The 18108-nt window shown below is 40.7% G+C and overlaps 1 protein-coding gene across 1 annotated transcript in view; it reads right to left on the bottom strand.

Moving 5' to 3' along the window:
- Window positions 1-17151, bottom strand: part of LOC122647752 (actin-related protein 8-like) — a 68978-nt gene extending 51827 nt beyond the window's left edge. The window contains exons 1-2 of the mRNA XM_043841080.1: window positions 17001-17151; window positions 15965-16062 (exon numbers count right to left, since the gene is read on the bottom strand). Coding sequence (XP_043697015.1) covers window positions 15965-16062; window positions 17001-17061 — 159 coding nt within the window. The 5' untranslated portion in view covers window positions 17062-17151. The remainder of the gene's footprint in view (window positions 1-15964; window positions 16063-17000) is intronic.
- Between the last annotated feature and the right edge of the window lie 957 nt (window positions 17152-18108).

The raw sequence follows: 18108 nt of genomic DNA, 5'->3' as shown, positions 1-18108 counted from the left end.
AAGTATACATACAAACCCCACCAGGATTCAAAATACCTTCAGCTAAAGGGAAGGTGTGTCTCCTCAAGAAGGCACTATATGGACTCAAACAGTCACCAAAGGCATGGTTTGTGCGCTTCCAACAGGCTATTCTGAAGAATGGATATTCCCAGAGTCAAGCTGACCACACTCTCTTTACCAAACGGGGCAATGGTACCATCACAGCCCTTATTGTCTATGTTGATGATATTGTAGTCACTGAAGATGATATGGGTAAGATAGATAAACTGAAAATCTACTTGGCTCAATAGTTTGAAATCAAAGATATGGGTCCCTTGAAGTATTTCTTAGGCATTGAAGTATCAAGGACCAAGAGAGGAATCAACATATGTCAACGGAAGTTTGTGCTTAATTTGCTGACAGAGACAGGGATGTTAGGCTGCAAACCAGCAAGTTCTCCTATAGAGCAAAATCATAAACTAGGAGAAGGTTGTGGTCCTTCTCTTGTTGATGCGGGAAAGTACCAAAGGCTGGGGAAGCTTATTTACCTCTCTATGACACAGCCTGATATCTCTTATGCTGTAGGAGTGGTGAGCCAATTCATGCATACCCCCAAGAGTGGCCACTTGGACACTGTGTATCGCATTCTCAGATATTTGAAGTCTTCTCCAGGGAAAGGATTGTTGTATACAAGACACAATCACTTGAGAGTGGAAGGCTTCACTAATGCCGATTAGGCTGGATCCATTACAGACAAGAGATCTAACTTGAGAGTGGAAGGCTTCACTAAAGCGAAAAACAGCATGTTGTAGGCAGATCCTGTGCAGAGGCAGAATTTAGAGCTATGGCTCATGGAGTGTGTGAACTTATATGGTTGAAAAGGCTTGTTCAGGAACTGGGATTTGACACTGAAGGCCCTATGAGACTCTACTATGATAACAAGGCAGCCATCAGTATTGTCCACAATCCAGTGCAACATGACCGGACCAAGCACATTGAAGTGGATCAACACTTTATCAAGGAAAAGATAGACTCTGGCTGCCTTTGTACTCCTTTTGTGAAGACTGGTGACCAACTAGCGGATATCTTCACCAAGGCTCTGACCTTTGTTTAGTTTGGTACTCTCCTGTGCAAGCTGGGAATGCATGACATTTATTCTCCAGCTTGAGGGGGAGCGTTAGAGTTGTTAGAACTCATGTGATAAAGGTAGTTTGGGAACTAGTCTTATATCTAGTTGCCCTATTGTGTATTTTCTATTGTTTACCTTTCTTATCTTTTACCTCCCTAGGGAGGTGTATGTAATATTCTCAAAGTCTATTAATGATGAAGTAATATAGGTGTGGAGAGCTTTCTCTCACACATAACTTATTCCACCGAAATACACTCTTCTTCTCCTCCTTGTCTTCTTCTTCTTCTTCTTCCTTCTCCAACATCTCCTTCCTTTCTCTCTTGCTTCCCTAATCCAAATCCCAACTCAAACACCAATCCCACCAGCCTTGATCAAACACAAGACAATCTCCAAGGGAGAGAGCAAAGTTGCAGAGCAGCTTGAGCAGAATTTTCTAAAACAGTGAGGTAAAGAGGAGCCTCACGGTTTGCCTTTATTTATAATGGCCAAGGGCCTAAATTCCTATGCAGCCTAAGAATAGGAAACCCCAAAATCCCAGGCTTACTCTAATTACAAAACACACCCTCTTTAGAAATCGTGGAGAGGTGTGGACCCAAAAATAAAAAGAAAACATAATTAATAAAATAGGGGATTTAAATCACTTAAATTGAACCACTGGTTCAAACTAGTTTTGGACCGGTTCAATTTAAAACATGAAAATAAATTAAGTATAGGACTAATCCCGTATGCAACCTATGTACCCCTACTTAGGCCCATAAAAGTGGCCTATTACATAGAAAACTCATGGGACCAAAGGCCCAACATGTCCATAACACAACCCTAGCCATATTTCTAAGGAAATAAGCCCAGTTTTGGTGATTAACCTGCATCAATGGGCTTAAATCTAGCCCACAAAATGGACCAATAACTGGGCTTGATGGGCTGACTGGCTAGCTCTTTCTTCTCTTCCTCCTCCATCAATCTACATCAGCTCTCCTAGGATTAAAATAAACTCGACTTTGAATTTTAGACATTAGATGAATCAGCTTTGTATGGAGAATCTCCTGTTTAAACCCATAGCAAAACTCTGGCAACTCTCGAAGTGGTAATATAGTCTTCAAGGTGAGGAGTCCTTTATTCAAAATACTCAAGTGGAGTGACAAACTCTGTGTCCAACTTCTAGATCAGATGCACACTTGAATGTTGTGTCCATAGAATCGACTTTAGTTGTGTCTTCGATATCCACTATCTCAAAGTCCACTGTAGTGTCAAGTTCCTTGAGGAGTTCATCTGTATTGTACACACTTACCACAGTCGCTGGGACCAAGCACAAGACAGGAGTTCCATGACGTTCCTAGTCATCATCATTAGCTGGTTGCTCTTCCTCCTCCTTTGCAGAAGGGAGTCCATCATAATACTCTGTTTCCAGATTTACTTCAATGGCTGATACAATAGAAATTTTTTGGACGTTAAGGGTACAACTTGGCGAAGTGGCCATAAATGTAGCAATGATAGCACTTTACCTCACCCCCACCTAATGGGAGCTTTTCTTTATGTGTAGTAGTAGGAGCATGTGTCTAACGAACTATGGGACTATCTGAAGCAACATTGTCAGGTGCCCTAGTTTACTCCTTCGCTTGGAAACCAAGTGATGTAGATCGAAGCATGAAGAAGACCAACAAAAGAAAGAAAAATAAATTACTGTTCACATGAACAATGATTTGGGGGCTCATATGGAGTTCTGGCTTAAGGAGTTGATTTTTGGTGTTATCTTTATTATTAGACACTTATTTAGTTTCCTATTTGAGTTGTAATCCTAATTGGGAATCCTAGTTCTGTTACGAGTCCTAGTTAGAGTCTAATTTCTATTTTATAGGTTTTATTAATTAGTTTCTTACTTATATTAGGATTGGGTTGCTTTGCAATTGGGTTATTATAAATAAATATGCGGCTGAACAGAAAAGGAGACACAGATTGAAGAGAAAATAGCTATTGATGAAGCTGTGAGATGCGGCAACGGTGAGATACCGTGGGTGAGAGGATGATGGGCTGAGATGGCTGATCCTATTCCCCCTTCTAAATCCCTTTCTTCTTTTTCTTATCCTTTTATGTTCTCCTTCATATGTAAACAGAAAATAGCAATAAAAGAGTTTGAGTTATTTAATTTTTGTTCTTTCATTGTATTAATCCTGCTGCAACCGATCTCCCGCTGGTTTCCCTGGTTCTTCTCACAGGTGGTTTCAAAAAAAAAAAAAATACAAAAGGGGGAGGGGGGAAATAACCTGCCTTACCCCAACCCGAAAGCACTCATGCTCACTCCAAAGAAAATAAACCACCTGAGCCAATAATAGGTTACATTCTGAAAACTGGAAGACCAGCTTTATCCTCTCACAAAATTCTCCTAATATTCCGAGGAATGTCTTGCCCTCCAAGAAACAATGAGTTAGCCAATGTAAAACAAGCATAGTTGGTCAAGGAATCAGCTGCGCGGTTACTCTCCCGAAACGAAAAAGACAAATTTACACCGAGAGAATCAACCAAAGAGAGAACTTCCTGAAACCAGTACCAACAACTCCACAAAGGCAATTCCTAAGTGACATAAATCTAATGATGGCCATAGAATCCGAACTAACATGACATCCTATAAAACCAAAGTTTGCACACATGCGCAAACCAACCAAGAGAGCTCTCATCTCGGCCACCGAGTTTGTGCATACACAATAATTGTTTGCAAACGCCCCTATTAAGTTGCCATAAGAGTCCTTGATAATGCCCCCACCTATACCTGCACCTGGGTTACCTTGACTTGCTCCATCCATATTAAGCTTTACAAAATTAAAGGGGAGACACCAATAAATGGGTTGGGGCCTTTTCTATGAACAAACCAGAAATCCAACCTGCAAGATTTGAAGCACTAGCTTGTCTTTCATAGTCGGATGCTTCTTAAATTTAGATGGGAGGTGAATTTCTCTCATCCAATCCTTAATCTTTTGGATAATTGTCGCTGCCATTCTCACCTCTGATCTATGACGACGATTATTCCTTTCCTTCCAAAGTTCCCAAACAATGAAAGAGGGGACAACACCTCTAATATAATCACATATACGCTTGGGAGTGCCAAAAAAGAATTCTAGCTCTTACCTCTTGGAAATGTAGCACTTCCACATCCAACAATCTACCAAAGTAATTCCAAACCTTGGATGCCATGCCACCCACTGCAAGAATATGTGAAGTTGTTTCTGTCCACAGATGCTTGCAACATAAGCATTTAGACACCAGAGGAATCCCTACTTTCATCAAAATATCATTTGTAGGAATATTGCCATTCATCATCTGCTAAGTGAAAAGGGCAATATTTGTTGGCATAGACTTGTTCCAGATCCAGAAAGCATAAGGAATCAAAGGAGATCTGGTGCGAACCACATTCCAGGCTGACTTAATGGAGAAAATACTATAAGAAGCCAGCTTCCATACAAGAATGTCTATTCTGTCCGATAACAAATTATTACTGTTAACAATTTTTTCACGAATCTGCTGATTGTCAATAATGTCTAAGATGCCTTGATTCCACTCACCCACTTTGTTAAGGGCATCCCTGACCCAGAGGTCCAGATCCACATTAATTGCACCATCCACATGATCAATAAGAGGGCCCTCCCTAATCAATCGTCCAACCAAAACAACACGTTGCCCTGCCCTACCATCCAAATAGAGTTGGATAGAAAATTGTTGGATTATGTACACCAGAATACCGTGGGGATATTCTGGTCTTTTGGGTTTTTTGTTTTCGGTTTAATTATGTACTGTTGACTCTCTTTGTAAGAGTCTGCTAGAGTAGGGGCAATTCTGTTCTATTGTAATTTTTCCTTCATTATAAAGAGAGAGCCTGTCTGATCTATTTTGATCAGTCAAGCATTGCATTCTAATTATTGTGATAACATGGTATCAGAGCCAATTCATCTGATCTAGGTTACAGGACATGTTATGAGCACGGGTGTGAGATCGAGTGATCCTTGTAAATGAATCCAAGCTCCCTTGGACTGAGTCTTGAGCCGAGAAGGATAGCTCATGATAACAGCCCTTGTTCTTATTCCTACCTATGGTGATAGATAAGATGAGAACAAGAAGATAGAATGCAGTTTCTTCGAGGGAAACTAACCTCCACAATAGCTTGTTAATTGGATAAAATTCATACTCCTACATTATTGGCCGAGTCATTTATAGACTAACGTTCAACTACAACTACCTCTCTAAGAGGTGGCAGCACTTCTCCTACAAAATAGGTTATAGCAAAATAAAAGGACTTACAAAAGACTTGGACTCCACTCATAGCCGTTACCTACAACGGACTTATTTTTAAGCAAGAAAATAGGAAAGCTAAATAGTCACATAACATTCCTCCCCTCTAAATTACACCCTTGTCCTCAAGGGTGAGGAGGGAATCTCATCTCCCTCATCCTTTGTCCAACTCGGTCTCATCCGGTTCGGCATCTTCATCATCTGACCAGCTCCCTTCAATAAGGAATAGCTTTTTGCAATGATGGTTAGGGCCAAATTTCTCATTGCAATTGAAGCATAAACCTTTAGCTCGACGTTCACTTAATTCCGTCGGAGATAGTTTCCTAATCGGCATCACTGAGCTGCTGTCTCCAGAAGCGGATAATTGTTTAGTAGACTGCTTGCGAGCCTCGTACAATCGAGCCAAACCTATCGCAGCCGACAGGGTAACAGGCTTGCAAGCTTGGACATCGACCATCAAATCATCCTTCAAGCCACTAATAAAACACCCAACCTGTTGCTCTTGCGTGAGTCGACCTGCTCGAATTAGCAGCCTTTCGAACTGGGTTTGATAGTCTCTAACCGTTCCTGTTTGCTGCAACTTAGTTAGATCCACAAAAAAATCCTGATATAGGGTGGGGCCATACCTCATGTGAAGTGCCTCTTTGAAAGCCGACCATGTGATTGTTCCTTGCTCTTCTTTAATTAGCTGGAACCATACCTGAGCATCACCTTCCAAATTGAAGGACGCCAGTGGAACTCGCTCTTCGTCGGTTGTTCGGTGAAAATCAAAAAATTGATCGGCACGACAAAATCCAACTTGTTGGATCCTCTTGTCCATTAAATTTAGGAAAATCTATCTTCACCATTTTAGGAAGATACGTACCCACGGTTCCATTGCTTGCCTCAGAATTCTGGACAGTACGGTTGCGACCTCCATTTCTCTGTGGTTGGTTGTGAGAAGACTCACCCTGCATCATGTTATCCAGCCTCGTGTCGACAGCTGCAAATAAGTGTTGCATCGATTCCATCATCTCCGTAAATTTCTTGTCTTGCGCAGCTGCAAGACTCCCCAACTCGGCCTCCAAGCGATCCAAGCGTTGTTCAGCCATGTCTGGCTCGGATACCACTTTGTTATGAGCACGGGTGTGAGATCGAGTGATCCTTGTAAATGAATCCAAGCTCCCTTGGACCGAGTCTTGAGCCGAGAAGGATAGCTCACGATAACAGCCCTTGTTCTTATTCCTACCTATGGTGATAGATAAGATGAGAACAAGAAGATAGAATGCAGTTTCTTCGAGGGAAACTAACCTCCACAATAGCTTGTTAATTGGATAAAATTCATACTCCTACATTATTGGCCGAGTCATTTATAGACTCCCACAACGTTCAACTACAACTACCTCTCTAAGAGGTGGCAGCACTTCTCCTACAAAATAGGCTATAGAAAAATAAAAGGACTTACAAAAGACTTGGACTCCACTCATAGCCGTTACCTACAACGGACTTATTTTTAAGCAAGAAAATAGGAAAGCTAAATAGTCACGTAACAGGACACCCCCCCCCATTGTTTCTCTCTCTCTTCTTCTTCTTCTTCTTCTTCTTCTTCTTTTTTCTCTCGGCCTCTTCTTCTTCTTTTTTTCTGGTTTTTTACCTTGCTTAAAGGGCAGCACTAATGAGGTGATCGAATGATCTAGTTGCTGCCCTCCATCATACCCGATGATATAAAAAAGTTCCTTTTTGCAATAGCTGCTGCCTTTTTTGCTTCTGCGATTTTTGGAGTTTCTCTCCCTCTTGAAGATCAAGTATCATTATTAATGGAGATTGGTTGTTTGTATTGGAGATCCATTCTAGCAGTCCTGGACAGCATCTATCACAAGTCTACATCAACAATTAGTTAAGATTGAGATTGAGAGTGTAAGTAGAAGAAGAAGAAGAAGAGAAGAACAAGGAGGAGAAAGAGTCTCGGTTGTAAGTTGTGTCTCGGGATATCTCCCTCCACACCTATATTACTCAAATATGATGTCTTGACATATTACATCCAACCTCCCTAGGGAGGTAAAGGGTAAAAAGAAAGAAAAAGAAAAAATTACATAATAAGGAAACTAGTTAATATCTAGTTCCAGAAATACCCCTAGGACATGATAACTAATAACTCTAATACTCCCCTCAAGATGGAGAATGAATATCATGCATTCCCAGCTTGCATAGAAGAGAGCCAAACTGAGGAGAGGCAAGGGCCTTGGTGAAGATGTCAGCTAGTTGATCACCAGTCTTAACAAAAGGAGTGCAAATACAGCCAGAGTCAATCTTCTCCTTGATGAAGTGTCGATCCACTTCAATGTGCTTGGTTCTGTCATGTTGTACAGGATTGTGGGCAATACTGATGGCAGCCCTGTTATCACAGTAAAGCCTCATAGGACCTGCAGTGCCAAAACCCAATTCCTGAACAAGTCTTTTCAACCATATAAGTTCACACACTCCATGAGCCATAGCTCTAAATTCTGCTTCGGCACTGGATCTAGCTACAACCGGCTGTTTTTTGCTTCTTCCTGTAACCAAGTTACCTCCCACAAAGGTACAGTAGCCGGAGGTAGACCTCCTGTCTGTGATGGAGCCAGCCCAATCAGCATCAGTAAAGCCTTCCACTCTCAGGTGGTTGTGCCTGGCATACAACAAACCTTTCCCTGGGCATGATTTCAAATATCTCAGAATACGATACACAACATCTAAGTGACCACTCTTGGGGGCATGCATAAATTGGCTCACTACTCCCACTGCATAGGAGATATCTGGGCGTGTCATAGAAAGGTAAATAAGCTACCCAACTAGCCTCTGGTACTTTCCCGCATCAACAAGAGGAGAACCACAATCTTCTCCTAGTTTGTGATTCTGCTCAATAGAAGAACTTGTTGGTTTACATCCTAACATCCCTGTCTCTGTCAACAAATCAAGCACAAACATTCGTTGACATATGTTGATTCCTTTCTTGGTCCTTGATACTTCAATGCCTAAGAAATACTTCAAAGGGGCCCAGATCTTTGATTTCAAACTGTTTAGCCAAGTAGCTTTTCAGTTTATCTATCTCAGCCATATCATCTCCAGTGACTAAAATATCATCAACATAAACAATGAGAGTTGTGATGGTACCATGCCCTTGGAGATTGTTTGAGCCCATATAGTGCCTTCTTGAGGAGGTACACCTTCCCTTCAGCTGAGGGTACTTTGAAGCCCGGTGGGGGTTGCATGTACACTTCCTCTTCCAAGTCACCATGAAGAAAGGCATTCTTCACATCTAACTGATATAGAGGCCAATCTTTATTGGCAGTCAGAGATAAAAGAACTCTTATGGAGTTGTGCTTAGCTACTGGAGCAAATGTCTCCTAATAATCAATCCTATAGACCTGACTGTACCCTTTGGCTACTAACCTTGCTTTGTATCTTTCAACAGTACCATCGGATTTATACTTGATTGTATAGACCCGTCTGCATCCAACAGGGACACGTCCCTTAGGAGGATCTACCAACTGCCAAGTACCATTCTTCTCAAGAGCCATCATCTCCTCAAACATAGCTTGTCTCCACTTTGGGTCAGACATAGCATCAGTAACATTCCTGGGAATAGAAGCTGTAGAGAGAGCAGTAATAAAGGCAATACTTATAGAAGAAAGAGCATTATAGGAGACAAACTGGGCTATAGGATTAGTACAAGCTCTTTTCCCTTTTCTAACAACAATAGGAAGCTCTAAATCAGATGGAGGAGAATGAGTGTCACCTGATTGAGGAGGATGCGGATCAGGATCCAAAGAGGACTCTTGGTAGATCTGCTTTTCTCTGTTATGCAAGCCTTCACCCTTTTTGTAGGTAATGTGGTAATCTTTCTCCTTACCAGAATCATTCTCAACCACCAATTCTGTATTCACACCTAATTATGATTGATCACCCATATTACCCACATCCACAGTCTCCACAGTCTTGTGTGTTCCAATATCAAACATAAAAGGGGAGATAGGAAGAGGAGAGTGAAGATAATCAGCAGCCTGTTCACTTCCACAATGCTCCCCCTGAAGAGGATGTTGAGAAGGAGCAAAGAAAGGAATAGATTCAAGGAAGGTGACATCCTTGGAAATAATGCACCGACGAGAAGAAGGGTGATAGCACTTGTAAGCTTTAGTAGTAGAAGAATACCCAAGGAATAGACACTTGAGGGCTTTAAAGTCAAGTTTAGTGCGAGCAAATTTGTTAACATGCACATAACAGACATAACCAAAGACTCTAGGAGGAAGAGAGAAAGCAGAAACCTTGGGAGATAAAATGTCCAAGGGAGATTTGAAATCAAGAAATTTGGTTGGCATGCGGTTGATGAGAAAAGAAGCTGTGAGAAGGGCAGCAGACCAGAAGGTCTTGGGGACATTCATGCCAACAAGAGACTGCGGGTGACCTCCAATAAATGGCAATTTTTCCTCTCAGCAACCCCATTTTGTTGGGGTGTGTCAACACACGCTAGCTGATGGATAATGCCATTATTAGAAAAGAAGGTTTGGAGGCCACCAAACATGTATTCACCCCCTTTATCGGACCGAACAATTTTGAATCGTGTCAAACTGAGTAAGAATCATCTGATAAAAGGTTTTAAATGCATCACAAACATCACTCTTATGCTTCATGAGAACAGTCCAAGTAGCACGAGAAAAATCATCAATAAATGACACAAAGTAACGATAGCCAAATAAGGAAGTAGTAGGAGAAGGTCCCCAAACATCCGTATGCACAATATGAAAGGGAACAGCAGTTCTATTACCATGATATGGATAAGAGGAACGACAATGTTTGGCAAACATACATGGTTCACATTGAAAAATATGAGAAGAATCAACAAAAGAAAATAAGTGAGGCAATTGTTTCCTCATTACAATAAAAGATGGATGGCCAAGACGGCGGTGCCATAACATAACAGACTCCACAGAACTACTATCATCACGTCCACATAGATAGGACTGAGTTGTGGGCAAAAAAGGGTCAAAAAGATATAGGCCTTGTTCCTCACGTCCACTACTAATAATCCTCTTCGTCACCAAATCCTGAAAAAGACAATGAGAAGGATAAAAGGTGACACAACAATTCAGAGATTTAGTCAAGTGACTCACAGATAAAAGATTAAGAGTAAGGTTAGGGACATGAAGGACAGAAGTAAGAGAAATAGACGGTGTAACAGGGATACTGTCCTTACTAGAGATGGAGGAAAGGGAACCATCGGCTACCCTAACCTTGTCATTACCAAAACAAATGGTATAAGAATCATATTAATGGGACGTACCAGTCATGTGGTCAGTGGCACCAGAATCAATGACCCAAGACTGGGCTGCAGTAGAAGCTGAGGTGGAGACCTGTAAAGCTGAGGATGAGGAAGAACTGGCCACTGTGGATGCAGAAGATGTGCTCAGTTGTGACATAACCCTGCGAAACACCACATCTACCAAAGTGGAGTCATCCTGTAGAGCATCTGTCTCAGTCATCACAGAATGTGCTCTAGCTCCCCCTCTACGGCCACCACAACCACGAGTGCCAGGAGGGCGACCATGAAGAGACCAACACCTATCCTTGGTGTGTCCTGTCCTCCCACAATGATCACATTTAAACCTGTCGCGACCAACTCCACTAGCACCAATTGGCTCCACTACTCTTTCTTCAGTACGGTTAGGCCCTTGGCCTCTACCACCTCCACTGGTGTCTCGGAAGGAACTCATATTGAGGGTTGACCGCTCAAGAGATGGAACAGATGTTGGTGCCATAGTAGTACGTCGAGTTTCCTCACTCTATAAGTAACTACAGACCTCACTAAGAGATGGAAAGGGAAACCTGCCTAAGATCTGAAGCCTAATTGGCTCATAGTTAGGATTCAAACCACCAAGTAAGGAGAAGACACGCTCCTTTTCAAGGGTCCTGTGTACTTTGGCTTCATCCTCTGGGTTAGTCAACTGGAGGTCCCTGTAGTGGTCATACTCCTCCAAAAGACCAAGAAAAGCACTACAGTACTCAGAAATGGTCTTGTCACCCTGTTTCATTGAGTTAATTCTCTGGTGGAGCTGATAAACCTTGGTAGAGTCACCCACTCTGTCAAAGGTCAGGGCGACACTGTCCCAGATTGCCTTGGCAGTTTCTTTTCTTATAAATCTTCTCCCAATCTCGGGTTTCATGGAGAAGATTAACCAGGTCATCACTGTAGAGTTTTCTGTCTCCCATGTTCCATAGGTAGGTGAACTGGGCTCTGGGGCTTTAATGGCACCTGTAATATACCCAAGCTTCCCTTTGCTTCGAAGAGAAAGCTTCACAGAGTGTGACCAGTCCAAGTAATTAGTGCCATCAAGCTGCACAAAGGATATCTGTAGATGGGTGTTCTCATAAACCAACTGAGGAGCTGTTGGAGTGGGCTGTGAATCAGCCGAACCAAGATCAGATGTTGATGAATCAACCATAGTATAAGGAAAGGAACACTTGACCATACACAAGGGTCCCAACAACAAGTGGGGAGTACACACTCAACCCAAGAAATGATTCCAACAACAAAAAAAAGAAATTCCAGCAGGAAGAAAAATAGCATAGGCTGGAACAGCCTTTACCCACACACTTTCCAAGCAACAAAAACACTTAATACTGTTGCAAGACTTCAAACAAGATGTCCATAATTATTTCTCAACTAAGAGAAGAGCCTACTGTACTCAAAGTACAAGAAAAAGAACCAAATATCAGTCTCAGCTTTACCTGGGCAGAAACAGAGGTCACACGAGAATGAGTTATGCTCCAAATAGCTTCATATCCATCAAGTGCAAGCATAAGGGGCATAAATAAGACTCAGAAGCGATCTTAAAGAGCTACTCCATGATCCAAACACAGCCCGAGAGAAGGAGATACAAGACCTGCAACAGGAACCTGGCGGAAAACCTAGAAAAAGCTGGGTGAGCTCCAAAACTTCATCAGGGCTTCAAAGTAGCTCAAGAGGCAGCATCACTAACTTGAATAGGTTGAAAATAACCGATTTCAGACTCCTTCAACAAGCAGTTTACATAAGAGCCTCTTCCTTGGAATCCCTTATGTTCTTGGATTCCAAAGAGAGGAAAAAATAGGGAGAGGGAGATTGGATACGACTCTCAAAACCTGCGCTCTGATACCAAGTTAAGATTGAGATTGAGAGTGTAAGTAGAAGAAGAAGAAGAAGAAGTTGAAGGAGGAAGAAGAAGAAGAAGAGAAGAACAAGGAGGAGAAAGAGTCTCGGTTGAAAGTTGTGTCTCGGGATATCTCCCTCCACACCTATATTACTCAAATATGATGTCTTGACATATTACATCCAACCTCCCTAGGGAGGTAAAGGGTAAAAAGAAAGAAAAAGAAGAAATTACATAATAAGGAAACTAGTTAATAACTAGTTCCAGAAATACCCCTAGGACATGAGAACTACTAACTCTAACACAATTGAAGCCCCCTTTCCCTATATCGATCTCACTTTCAAGGTTTTCCAAAATCCTAACACTCATCGATTTTAGGGTTAGGGTTGTCACATCTTGCTGATTTTCTGGGCAGCATTGGTTGCTGCAGAACAAAGATAGAATCCACAGAGAGAGACTCTCAAAACTCAGTTTTAGGTAAGCAAGACTGATCAGTCCCTCTCTGATACCATGTTACACAAGCAGAGTCGAATAACCACGATCAAAGTAGAAGAAGAAGAGCGAATATTGTATCATGTGCAACGGCCATCAATAAGAAGAGAGAATACTGATTAGACTCCTTCCCCCTTCCCTTATATGAATAAGATCGAGAGGGACCCGAAAGCCCCCAAACCAAGAATGGGAACGGAAGTCCATCAATAAGAAGAGAGAATACTGATTAGACTCCTTCCCCCTTCCCTTATATGAATAAGATCGAGAGGGACCCGAAAGCCCCCAAACCAAGAAGGGGAACGGAAGTCTATCAACCCACTCTCGTATGGCTCGCCCTTGAGCCTTGGGCAGGTCATCCGAGTCATTCCCTGTTGTTCTATTCCCGCCATGAGAAAGATGCATGGAAGAGCTATGCCCAGAGAGAAAAGAGAGCTCACAGCTTGTTTGTTACAGTTTCACCTAAAAGCTCATACTGTTAGGGAAGGGCAGCATCAATGTATACATCAACCCAAGATCCTATGGTTCTTGCACGTGGAGTTCACGCGGCATTTCCTTCCGCAACACCAAGGGAGAAGAAGTGTCGGCCCTTACCCGATTTTGGAACTTCCTAGGAATCAAACACTCAACCTCCTTGCTTTGATACCATATTCATTACCGTTTCACCTAAGAACTCGAACTGTTAGGGAAGGGCAGATTCAATGTATACATCAATACGGCTTTGGTTAGATAGCCCTACCCTAAGTAATGTACATATATAATAAAAGGGAACAAAAGAGACAAGTATACCCCTGGTTATAATAAATCAGTACAGATATACACCTACACATACAATACATAAAAGAAAGAATTCCTAAACTACCCCCTAACTATAGTACATAATATGGTACACAGTTTCACCGAAATTTCCGAAACTGTGCGGAATATTTGGTTTCGCAAGGGCTCGAAACAAAGCCCTATGTGATACCATGGATTGCATATTTTTAGACCGAAATTTTGAGGTTATGGTCGAATTTCAGTCAAATGTTTCATTTTGCCGAAATTTTGGCCGAAACGTTACTTTGACCATGGTTTAAATACCATCCTTCGAATGAAATGGATCGAAATTTTGACCCATTTCGTTCATTCGCCTAGTTTCGACTCATAAGCTTGGAAACCCAGTTTTGGTGCTTTCTTGGCCAAATAACTATTGTACAAGGTTGGAACAAGTACTTGGGCAGTAGACGAGTGCAGTCGAAGCAACAATTTGCTGCGTTGTTGAAAGCATGGTTCAAAATCTCGCGATATTTCGCGAAATATCGCTTAATTTCGTATATCTCGAGCTTACTTGAGATGCGAAATCAGGTCGAAATGAAAAAAATACCATATTTAGTCGATATCTCGTGAGATATCGACGATATCTCGTGAGATATCGACAATATCTCGATATCTCGTGAGATATCGGCGAAATATGGTATTTTGGCTTAAAGTGTCACGTGAAGGGGGCTTTAATACAATATTTGCAAATTTCGGTCCATATTTCGCCGAGAGCTGCATTTGCTAAGGAATTTCAGTCTTTTGCCTATTCTTCCACTCTTCCAAGCTCTCATCCAACACTCTAGCCATTGTTCAAGCACATTGTTGTCGGTTTTTCGCGGTAAACTCATCGGAGGGTCATCTAAGCTCATCATCCAAGCTTTTTTCCACTATTTAAGGTAAATTCTATTCCTCTAAAACTATTTTTTGAAAAGACTATGTACAAATTTTGTTGGATGGTGATGATATTAATATATGTTAGACACCGGAGGCCGATCTATAGCCTCACGGTGTGAAATTTTTTCCATATTTTTTTTTTTTTTTTTTTCTGGTTTTAAAAATTCATTTTCCTACAATTAAAATAGGAAATAATTAGGGGTAATATGACTTAGATGGTAATGAATTAAATATATGTTAGACACCAATGGCGATCTACGGCTTCACGGTGTCGGTTTATTTTTCTGCTAGGTGGGGGGCGCGATATCTCGGATATTTCGGATATCTCGGTAGGCCCGAGATACCGATATATCGCGAGATATAGTACTATGGTTGAAAGTATTGTGCAAGATTCAAAGTTGAAGGTATATCACTTTTTCCAAAAACTAATTTTTGCACAAAAATAGGATAAATAGTTGGCGGTTGGCATTCAGTTTTTTACAAGTTAGACACTGTAACCCGATCTATGACTTCACAGAGAGGGACTTCATTTTCTGTTTTTAAAATATTATTTGGTTCTAGGAGTCTAGGACACTAGGATGGGCACAAGGGTGGCTTGTTGCTTGTATTGTTGACTCCGATATATGTGACTCTTTGTAACAAATCATGTATGAGGCATAATTTATGACATGGTTTATAATTTGATGTTTATTTATTCCTAATGCTTATTTAAGTGTTTTACTTGAATTCTATATGTTCTAGTACTAAAAATTGTGTGGAATTGACCATATTAGAGAACAGCATACACTACTAACCTAGGGTCTGAAGTCAAACTACCATTTTGGGGGTATTTTTAAAAATCTAAGGGTTTCACTATGTTTAGACTTTAGGGCCTACAATAGCGTTTTCTACAAGTTTCAGGACCTAATTTGGCATTTTATGCATTTGGCCTGCAAAACCCACCATCAAAACTTGCTGGAAAAAGTGTCCAGTTTCGGTTTCGGTCGAAATATTTTGGTTTGAACCTAGTCAAAAGCAGGCTCAAAACTAAAACCTGGAACCTTGGTATATACATAACATTCTTAATAGTAAAGTGAGAATAGGTGTCGCTTTTTGCACAATCTAACTCAGGGCTTCTAAAGAATTGCCGATCCAGCTATATATCTCAATAAATAAATTATCTTCGACGTATCAAAGAAGAAAAGGGGGGAAAAGAGGAAAGACTGGTCTTAAGAAATAAGAGTACAAATAATAAGGTTAAAAAGTAATAACCTACTTGATTGATGGCACAAACAGCAGGAACATCCATTTCAAACAGGACTGAGTAGATAGCTGCTTTCAGTTGCTTTCTCGCTGCTTTAGCAGATTCAGTGTCTGGAAGGAAAATAACAAAATGCAAGCCATATTAATATGAATGATACTAAGTTTAATGAACCATATCAGATCCATAAAAAGAAACAAATACAAATGTTTCTATCGGAATAATTAAGAAAATATAAATACAATGCTTGAATCTGTAAGAATGTACATTTGGAGAGTAAAACCAGCTGGTCACAAGCTGGCAAAACATAAACACAAAATCAGACTCTTCATAAAATGAAATCCACAGTTGACAATGTTATTAAGGCTGAACTGCAAAGTGAAAATATAAGCAACTGAATACAAATGAATACTATGTTATCCCTTCAATTATGATTAAATTAAATATTCTAACTCAATAGGTATAATATCCTATATCATCACATCCAATAAAACTTCACTGAACAATAAGAACTGGCTTTTAGGTGTCCTCCAGCACTGTATAAGAAAGAATTGCATTCATAGATGTAGTAGAAAGGCTACGTTGATCTATACTTCACCCAAAGCTGGGAATTCTCATTATGAATCAAGCATGTGTTTTCTAACGCAATAATTTTATTGTTAAAACTACTATTGTGGAGAAAAAAAAACAATACAGTTTCAAAGAGAATGACCCCTCCAAGCACAATGGAAGAAAACACAAGCTACAAGTACATGCTCTGTCACTTATGAACTATGACTGAGAATAACAAAGGTTATCACCAGATAATTATAAAACAATAGTGCATAATTTATAAAGGAATCCATATTGTTCTGAAAAGGTGAATACTATCATCATCAGGTACAGATGCAATTCTTACCTCTGTTGCTTACCATGGCCACTATGCTACAATGTAGTTTCAGAATGCTTATTACATGGAAACCATCACAATGGACACAATAATATTGAATATAACAGCTAAAAATGAAGGTCAAAATTTCATTGATGGAATGAAAACGACATGGTGGCTCACCATCATAATGGCTGACTGGGATGGAAACAACAACTGGCTGCGTTGATGGCTTCACCTGCATTCTGTAGGAGATATAATCGACATATTATCTAAAAGGATATTGCACAGAAAAACAATTATTCATTCAGAACTCGGATGGGGGAATACTTATGTTTGCAAGGGTTTATCTGGTACTTCAGTTTAAAACATTTAATTTACTAACTGAAATGTGATTGTGGACTCAATGAAGTCTATTCTCCTGGAACTCTTCTCTCCTCCCTCCTCCTCTTCTTCCTCCCTATATCTCTACTTTCTCTACTATTATTTACAACTTGGTATCAGAGCAGGTTTACAAGGCTGGTTTGGGGGTCGATTGAAGCACCATCTTCTCCCATCAAACTTTGGAACCCTCTGTTCTTCTAAGCTTACAAAAACAGCAAAAAAGGAGCAACCTTATGTAGGGATCTCACTGTGAGACACAAGAGCTTCATCATCAATAGTAGGAAACAAGGTTTGGGGCTGTTAGCATCAAATTCGAAGAAGAACTGAGAATTACTGTATCACTGCCAAACCTTGAAACTTTCCTTTTTCATCCTAATCTGAAGTCCACGGAGATGACATCAGAACCCTTTGGGTTGCCCAAGGGTCCTTTCTTTGAGAATATCAGCCTCAACATGTAATACTTTGTTGTAAGTTGTCACAACTCAAAACTCGAGTTAATCCTTTACCGCTGGTTCTAAAGACTGTTTGCTCATTTTGTGTTTGAGTATCTTCGCTTGGCTGGTTTCTTGTTCTGGTTGATGTATAATGATGTTTGAAGCCATAAAATTGTGTTAGATGTGATTTCTAACTTGAGATATATATCTGGTTGGTATTATTTCATGTTTCTGATGATTTCTTGATATCCAAAATCGAGTATTACTGCTGTCTGGGAGAAGTGTGGGTAGAGTATTGACTCCCCTATTTGGTTAGGGTATCCAACCAACTTCCCTAGAATATTTCAGCAAAATATCTTTATGTGGACTAGTGGAGTCCCAAGCTGGCAGCACAAGTAGTGGTAATTCAAGAGCACATTTATGTGTGAAATCTTAGGGCATAAAGCATACATTTTACCACATTGGACAGAGTT

Source organism: Telopea speciosissima, unplaced genomic scaffold, assembly GCF_018873765.1.
Source record: "Telopea speciosissima isolate NSW1024214 ecotype Mountain lineage unplaced genomic scaffold, Tspe_v1 Tspe_v1.0139, whole genome shotgun sequence".
NCBI classification, from domain to species: domain Eukaryota; kingdom Viridiplantae; phylum Streptophyta; class Magnoliopsida; order Proteales; family Proteaceae; genus Telopea; species Telopea speciosissima.
Note: the sequence above shows the minus strand (reverse complement) of the source record. Positions and strands in the feature narration are given on the sequence as shown.